Source organism: Podarcis gaigeae (genome assembly GCF_964106915.1).
Source record: "Podarcis gaigeae genome assembly, chromosome: 3".
NCBI classification, from domain to species: domain Eukaryota; kingdom Metazoa; phylum Chordata; class Lepidosauria; order Squamata; family Lacertidae; genus Podarcis; species Podarcis gaigeae.
The window spans coordinates 12,296,369-12,305,072 of record NC_139680.1 but is presented as its reverse complement, the minus strand read 5'-3'; the positions used below and the strand labels follow the sequence as shown (position 1 = coordinate 12,305,072).

At 45.7% G+C, this 8,704-nt stretch overlaps 1 protein-coding gene across 1 annotated transcript; it reads right to left on the bottom strand.

Moving 5' to 3' along the window:
- Positions 1 to 927: 927 nt before the first annotated feature.
- On the bottom strand, positions 928 to 7,279 carry PROB1 (proline rich basic protein 1). The gene has a single exon (XM_083729908.1). The coding sequence runs from the start codon at positions 5,927 to 5,929 to the stop codon at positions 1,427 to 1,429; it is 4,503 nt and encodes a 1,500-aa protein (XP_083586034.1). The 5' UTR covers positions 5,930 to 7,279; the 3' UTR covers positions 928 to 1,426.
- Positions 7,280 to 8,704: the final 1,425 nt, after the last annotated feature.

Below are 8,704 nucleotides of genomic sequence, written 5' to 3'. Positions count from 1 at the left end.
GCAGCTATCCCAGAAGCCAGAACAGCAAGAGGGATTGCTGCTTTCACTGCGCAGCGATCCCTCTTGCTGTTCTGGCTTCTGAGATTCAGAATTTTTTTTTTCTTGTTTTCCTCCTCCAAAAACTAGGTGCGTCTTGTGGTCTGGTGCGTCTTATAGAGCGAAAAATACGGTATTTTAGTCTGTCAACCATGGTTGACTGTGAAACACTCTGTGTGCTCCTGCTCCCTTCTTCTGTTCCGTTAAACACTCTCGTATATTGCATGGAAGGGCCTAGCTTGCATTCTGAGTACTGAGGCTGACGGGTGGTCAGATACCAACGTCACATCTCCACATGCATTTAAAGCACTTTGCTTCCACCAAAGAACTACAGAAACTGTTGTTTAAGGGTACCTGGAGTTGCTAGGAGACCCCTCGCAAAGAGACATTTGCCTGCACCCATAACAAACCCAGGATTCTTTGGGAGAAACTAAAGAGGTGCTTTAAATGGATGTGGCCCCAAAGAGGCCATTTTTAATAGTTGTGCGGAAGAGGGGATTTCAGAATGTGTAGCTTGCATGACAATCGGCCCCTGCTGAAATGCCCTCTTCGAGACAAATATTAAAAAATGCTGTCTTCCTTTTCCATCTGGCCCACTTGAGGGCTAGCAAATATGTTTTGTTTTGACACTTACCAAGCCAAGGATGCAGCCAGCCTCTTCAGCGCACAGCACTAGCAAAATGTGAAGCTCTGAGGAGAAGCCATGTCTGCCATTCCCAGCTGTCTACACATATCTCCACCCCCTCATCTTCAAAACATTTACGCTGATAGAAACATGCTAGTGTCGACTGGGCTCTGATGGCAAAAGTGAAGTGAGGTACCATGAAAATTTAAGGAAGCCTGAATTCATGATTCGTGCATAAATATACAAAAGTATCAAATCTCAAAAAGTTTGGATGAACATTTAATTTCTACAGAAGAGTCAAGAGCTTTGGCTAACTGGACTCCTCAGGAAATAGACTTAGCATTTCAATCATATACCTTATAGCACGCCTTAAGGAACAAACTTGATAGTTGCAGAGGAGGACAACCTCATAGGCTGAATCCTGGTCCCGTTGAAGTCAACACCTAACTCCCATTGGCTTCAATTAGCACCAGAATATGGCCCTTTACTGCCAGGGATGTTTACATTAAAATCAAATTTACTACGCCACTGAGGTGCACAGTAAACTTTTGGAGCCCCATTATCTCTTTTGGGTCCTTCAGAGCCCAAACAGCAGAATAAACTGAACTAAAGGAAGCCAAGCTTTCCCTCTCCCTTTCATTCCTTTTTCACAGATTCCAGGAAAGGAGGTTGGATTTGACCTTTTTTAAAAAAAAAAAAAGAAGAAGAAGAGAATTATCTGAAATACAAAAACAGTTTTCCCGGTTGCCCTTGTCGCGCTGCACATCACATCCTAAGGAAGGGCCCCTTTTCAGTTCCAGAAGGACCAGAACTTGAAGGTGGGGAAAATAAAGTTTGATTGGGATTAGGACTTGAATTCATTCCAGTGGGAATATAGTACAAACTCTCCATGTAGTTGCCATCGGCGGTTTGGGTAGCTGGAGGAACGTCGCTCTTCGAAAAATGGCTGTAATTTTCGTTGAGGTTTGCATTTTCTGGAGCGGGTTGTTGGTCTTGAAGATCCAGGTTGGTGGGGGGCATCGCTGGAGGGGGAGGGGGGAACCCAGGAAACCCAGAGTACGACATGTAAGGTGGTCCATAACCTCCTGGATTCATGACCACTGGTGAGAAAGGAGACTGGTAAAGCCCGCTGTGTGACGATAGTGGGACTGGGGGTATCAGGACCTCAATGTACTGCCCTGTTTCTGGGTCATAAAGCATCTTTAACTGAGGCTGCCTCGGCGGTTCCACATAGTAGCATTTTCCACTCTCTGGATCAACCAACATTTTTCTGTGTCCCTGTAGAGAAGGAGGAGGAGGAGGAGCTGCAGCTGCAGGAGGAGCAGGATGAAAGTGCCTTGTTGGACTTGGGGCACTCTTACCAGATGGAGAAATTCCTTCATTTCTTCTTGTGAAGCTAGGAGACTCTTCAAGTCTTAGGGGGAGTTGCCCATGGCTTGGGTGAGTGTATAGCACGTTATCGGAGGGTGCCTTCCTCTCCATTTGTTTTGGTGGGAAAAGTTCGTGGCTTATTTTATTTCCCGATGCTTCTCCACTCGGCTGGAAGGAGACATTGGAGGTGAAAGAGTTGTTGTCAGTGTTCAAAGGCACTGGGTGTTTAACAGTTGCTTCAGATTGATGGGTTTTCACAGGAATCGTTAAGTAATTTGTGTTGTCAGCCTGGGTAGCTGAAAAATACTGTTCATTTGTTGCCTGATGTTTGTTGAAGTTGTCGCACCCTGGGTCGTGGAGCTTTCCATAAGAGGTTGATGGAGTAAAAGAGGAGTTTGATATCACCTTGATTCCTTCAGTGTAGTCTGTTGGTGCTAGTGGACTGTTTGAAATCACACAATCAGACTGTATTCTGTTGTGCTTATGCAAGGGTCTGGTGTCTTCCTGTACTGTAGAGTCATATCTACCATCTGAAAAATTACTATTTTCTTGAGTCTGTGTGTGAATGTTTTGGGTGCTTGTCATTGGAGGCCTGATGGCTTGTGGGTACCTACAGCTTCCATGAGATGATCCAGATTCTGGAAACATATTTTCGTCTTTCTGAAGGTTATTGGAAGCCACTGAGAAGAACTCGCTGGATAAATGTTTCTGATAGGGCAACTCGGCTTCTTGGGTTTTGCAAGGGTCATTCATATAGCTTGTGGTTCCACACCCGTTATCTCTCCTTGTGATTTCCCGTACATAGGTAGAAGATGGGATCCTAAGAGACTCTGATGAAGCAGCATCTTGGGTTTCTCTCAACAAACTATGTTTAGACTGTGGCACTGAATCTTTCATGGTCCTTTCATCCAGTCTGGAGCAACTAGAAGCTGGAAAATAGTCAGTTTCAGTTTTGTGTGACTGTTTGGAGAGAGAACTGTTGACTTTAATATTAAGCTGAGATTCTTTCTTGGCAGTTGTAGACGAAGGCCTGACATTTATTTCACTCCGCTCATAAGGCACTTGTTTGTTTTCAACTTGCGTCGGAAATTCTTTATTTTCAACAAGTTTCTTGGACTGAATTGTAGTAATGTGCACTGCAGGTTCACCCACTGAAGAACATTTGCTTTCTGGACGACATACAGGTACATTTTCGTGTGTCTGTACTGTGGGATTAGAATTATCAGTGGACTCCTTGCTCCTTGTGCTCTGATCATGTAGAGAAAGCGTTGACACATCGATGTCCCCCATTTGGTCTTGCTTATTCTCCTGTGCATTGTTTGCTGTTTGCATATCATCTTTCCGACATATTGAGGTGCAGCGTATGAACAGAGGCGAAACAGCTGGGGGCTCCTTTGGTAGCACAATTAAGCTGTTCTCACTTTTGCTTTCAGAATAGGATGCCTGATCTACACTGGAGCTGTCTGAAGATTTAAAGCCAAGATTATATGTGTCCTTCACTAATTTTCTTACACCTCTGGGCTGATGTATTCTGGCCTTCTCTTTGCTTTCCGTTTGAATTGTCTCCCCTGTGTGAGGTGTTTTTGGGGGATTTGATTTTTCACCACTGTGTGATTTGACAGAAGCTGGAAAAGCCACAGATGACAGTTTCATGCTCTGAAATGTGGGCAGCCTCCGCTCATTGGAAACTCTGTCCAAAGATTTGTGCCTAGAGGAATTTGGAGCACTATGCTCATTCTTGATCTGAGGGATGAGTTTCATTTCTTTGGTTTTGGATGTGAAGATGTTACTGGGAGCATCTTTGGGTACCACAAGACTTTTCGGTTTCAGGGGGAATTTTTCTTCCTTTGCCTGTATGTGCTTGCTCTGACGAATGGCTCGCTGCTTCAGATTTGGCCATGGCTTTTGTGGCTTTGCAAATTTCGGAACTGCAGCCAAGCTTTCCGTATCAGCCTCCATGGACTCAAACACAGCTCGGGCTCTCCTGTATTCTTTCCTTACCCCAGCGGCCTGCTTCCTGGTGTTGCTTGATTCTATTACATTCACAGCCCCGTCTGCCAAAATGGGGAGTCTTTTCAGCTGAGCGACTTCTTGATACTTCAGTCTCTCGTTCAGCTCGGTAAATGTATCTTTCAGTTTGCAGACATTCTCCCTTAATTGCTCGTTGAGCACAACTCCTTTCGTTGGCCTCAAGGCGTCCACGCCGTCTTTATTCACTGTGATGGGCTCTGACCTCTCACTGGTGGAATGGCTCTGCACCTCTTCTGTTGAAAAACTGCAGTCCGACTTAGACAGAGAACTTGACTTGCCTTCTAAACTGTCCCCTGGGAGGTCAGTGCTGATGGACGAAGGGACAGAAGAGGTTGAGCTCCCTCGGACAGACGCTTGTTCCATTTTAATCCTGTGTTCATACTGCATTTTTTTAGCCAAAACGTTTTTCACCAGGCTAGAAGCCATCCTCGTTTTGCTGTAAGCGTTGTTCAAAGAGGCGGCTTTCAGAAATTGCTTATAATTCAGCCTAAACTCATCGCTGATGTTTCTCGCTTTCACACACGACTCTTTTCGTGGTTGTGTGAATGGCTGGAGGGCAGCACAGTCGCCAGCAGCGCAAAAACCTGTCTCCTTCTTCTCCTTCCGCCTTAACTGGATCTGACGCTTGGGCACCATTCTCTTTTTAGAGAGGCTCTTTTTGCCATCAGCATTCTCTAGGGCGACATCGATGCACTCAGCGTGCTCCTTCCCCAAGACGCCACTGAGCAGTCCTGTATCTGGGGCTTTGCTGGCTGTTGGGAATAGCCGGCTTCCTTTCGCGTGGCCAACCACCACTGTTTTCCTCTGATCACTGCATAATGGCCACCTGTTCATTCCATTACTATCTTCTGGCAAGGAATTGGACAGGCTGGAGGATGTCCTGTTACTGGAACTGTACATATCTAGGTAGCTGCCTTGTGGGCATGAGAGACTCTGGAAGGACAGAGCAGTAAGCTTCTCTACTTCGTTATCAGCCTCATCAGAGTCACTCAAAACACAGGGATTTTCAACAAAATATTTGGGGCATGCTGGTTTGCTACTTACAGGATCATGCACTCGGCTGCCAAGGCTGCTTTTCTTCGGCTTGCGTGCACTGGGTAACATTTCCTTGGATTTGTTGGAACTGAATTGTGCAGGATGATCCAAATACTTCGATCCGCTGTCTCCTGGCTGCAGCCTCCGTGTGACTAGCCCCATTCTACCACTGCACACTGGGTCTGAGCTATTCTTAGCTTTGATTGACATCTGAACCTGTTGCTTTTCCTTCCCACTGGAACAGAGTTGGTCTCTGCAGGTTTGATCTTTTATAGTACCCTTGGGGTCCGCCTGCAGGCTCGGTGCTCTCGCCTCTTGGACTGGCAACGACTCGCCAAATGTCTCGCTCCTGCGTAAAGGAAAACGACCTCGGGATCCTCCAGATGTAGCAGCATAAGTATTCCCTTTTGTGCCGCACAGGCCCTCTCGTAAGACGTCGCTGGAACTATTCAAAGTCCCATGGAGTTGGCTGGCTGTAACCTTGGAAATCCTATCAGCAGGGCTTGCCTGAGTTGCAGGAAGGAGTGGCGTTGCTGTTAGGCTTCCTTGCTCATGTTCTGAGTCGCAGTAAGTGCACTCCTCAAGACAATCTCCAGCTTCTTCAAAGAATTCGACACAGTCCTTGAAACTCTCCACTTCCTCTGAACCTGGTGCTGAACGGTAAGAAGAACTAGACGTGTCCGAGGTGCGGTCTCCTTTGGAATTGCTCGGAACGTGGCAGTCTTTCTCTGGAGGAGAATGGAGTCTGCAGCTGTAGTTGCTGATTTCTTCTCCATCCGGACCATCAGGCTCAGGACATAGTTGACTGTTTCTCGTCACGCAGGGGAACATTTTTATGCTGCAAAAACCATTCAGATCTGAGCTGGAACAATGGGGGTCTGGATCCTGTTTTATCGCTGTTGCAGCTGGGTCTGTTCCCACTCACACTTGCGAACTTGATCTTCTGGTAGAAGCTCATGTTCCACCCTCTCCCTGTTTAATCCAGTCATGATAAAAAAGCGAAACCTCTGGTTATGTCATGTGCCTGTTTGAGGGAGGCATGCCGAAGAAAATAGAAACACACACATGCAGCGTGCTATAAAAACACAAGCATCAGTAAACAGAAAACAAAATATCAGGGCTATATTTGCTTTCCTTCTCTCCAGAGCAACTCAGCCAGAAGTTGAGATACAGAGCAGCTAGTTCCAAAATGCGTTATGGCTTGCAGAACAAAATACTCCAGGAGGCACCAGTGTCATTAGAGAAATAAAGATTAAAAATCCAAGCATGTTAGCATGGTTGCTACAGCTGTCGTCTGATAAAATAATTTTTAGTCCTTTAATCACCTAAATGGTTGAATAAATTCATCACTTGAAAACGAATACAATTGTAGATGCGCAATACACCAATATTGAAGGAAATTAGGTAGGACATGTCTATGCTGGGGTTGGTGCCATCTTAGAAGACGCATTTCTTCCTATGTGAGAGAGGAGGAGGAAAGCGTATACTGGGACTTCTTGCCCTCTGCAGCTTTTATAAGTACACATATTTAAAATAATTTAAGTATGGTATCTGAAGAAGTGTGCGTGCACACGAAATCTCATACCAATAACAAACTTAGTTGGTCTCTAAGGCGCTACTGGAAGGAATTTTCTTATTTTGTTTCGACTACGGCAGACCAGCACGGCGACCTACCTGTAACTTAAAATAATTTAACATTAATCAAAGCAAGAGTTTCCCACGTATTCGATTAAAGGCTGCAGTTCTAACAGTTGTTAATACTGTTGACGGAGGGGTTCAAAAGCAACCAACATTCCCACTTTAAGGCAGACCAGAGTTTCCCAAACTTGGGTCTCCAGCTGTTTTTTGGACTACAATTCCCACCATCCCTAGCTAGCAGGAACAGTGGTCAGGGATGATGGGAATTGTAGTCCAAAAAGAGCTGGAGACCCAAGTTTGGGAAACCCTGACTTAGACCAAGGACAACCAACGCATTGCCCTCCAGGTGTTGTTAGACTGCAACTCCCATCAGTGCCAGTCAGCATGGCCAATGGTCAGGGATGATGGGATTTGTAGTTCATCATTCTAGAAGGCACCATGTTGGCTACCCTTGCTTTAATATCTTTGCTTGCACAGCAGCATGTGTGGACTGGCAACATCTGCTTCTGGAGTGGTTGGGATGGTTGCTGTGCCTCCAGTCTTCTAGCTCAGTGTTTCCCAACCTTGTGCCTCCAGCTGTTTTTGGACTACAATTCCCATCATCCCTTGCCACTGGTCTTGCTAGTCAGGGATGATGGGAGTTGTAGTTCAAAAACAGCTGGAGGCACAAGGTTGGGAAACACTGTTCTAGCTAGACTGGTGACTGGGAGCGGCCACCGAGACCATATAACACCTTGAACATCTTGAAAGACCTACACCGGCTTCCAGTACGTTTCTGAGCACAATTCAAAGTGTTGGTGCTGACCTTTAAAGCCCTAAACGGTCTCGGTCCAGTATACCTGAAGGAGCGTCTCCACCCCCATCATTCTGCCCGGACATTGAGGTCCAGTGCTAAGGGCCTTCTGGCAGTTCCCTCGCAACGAGAAGCCAAGTTACAGGGAACCAGGCAGAGGGCCTTCTCGGTAGTGGCACCCGCCCTGTGGAACGCCCTCCCACCAGATGTCAAAGAGAAAAATTCCCTGTTTAGGGAAGCTTTTAATATTGATAGCACAACAATACTGTGGGGGGGGATTACTGTTTTTGTTTGTTATTATGGTATGTATTTCTGCGTTTTTATATTATAAACTGCTCTGTGATCTTCGGATGAAGGGTGGTATAGAAATTTAATATATAATAATAACAGCAGCAGAAACTGGCCATTTGCTGCTGGAAAATCTCCCCACCCCTTCCCATTTACCTCTAACAGATTGAAGTGTGAAGGCCTAGGAGCAGTTTGCAATAGCTCTGTTCTTGAATTCTGACACAATAGGAATGAAGTTTGCACCTATCATTTTGCATTTCCAATCACCATGCACATTTGCCCTTCAGATTGTGTTTAGCTTTTGTGGGGATACCACTGGAAAATTATTTCTGGTTGCACTTCTAATCAAGGGAAGCAATCTGCTAATTGAAAGACAAACTTGTTATGTACTGAAGTTCTCACCCTGGGCCAGCAGGGGGATACTGTAGATAGTTATGCAAATAAGGGATCGAAAGTGACGTTCAGTGATTGGATAGTTTTAGAAAATTGTTACAGTTATGTTGTACTGGAGCTCTATATAAGCAGGCTGACTGAACCCTTCAGTTCAGTCCAGTTCTGGCCTGGCCTGTGAATAAACAAGAGCTGTTTGAAGAATCGCTGTGTCGTCTGATATGTTCACCCACAACTTAACAAAACTAGATAGATAAGGGGCTGAGATGAATTGCAGACAAGTCATACGGTCCGCCCCCTTTTAGGATTGGTGTCCTGCTGAATCCATGGCTGCCCCTTAGACTGAAATAACGGAGATGGGCGACAGAGCTTTTCACACACGGTATCTTCTCTGGGAAGGCTTTGGCTAGTTTGCAGATATGGATCTTGCGAAAATCGTTCACATAATTACAACCTTGGTGATAGACACTTGCAATGTGGTCTACATGATCTGCCCT

Bases quoted from the DNA above. Each gene is read 5' to 3' on its own strand.
- PROB1 (XM_083729908.1), bottom strand. From the start codon at position 5,929: ATGTTCCCCTGCGTGACGAGAAACAGTCAACTATGTCCTGAGCCTGAT.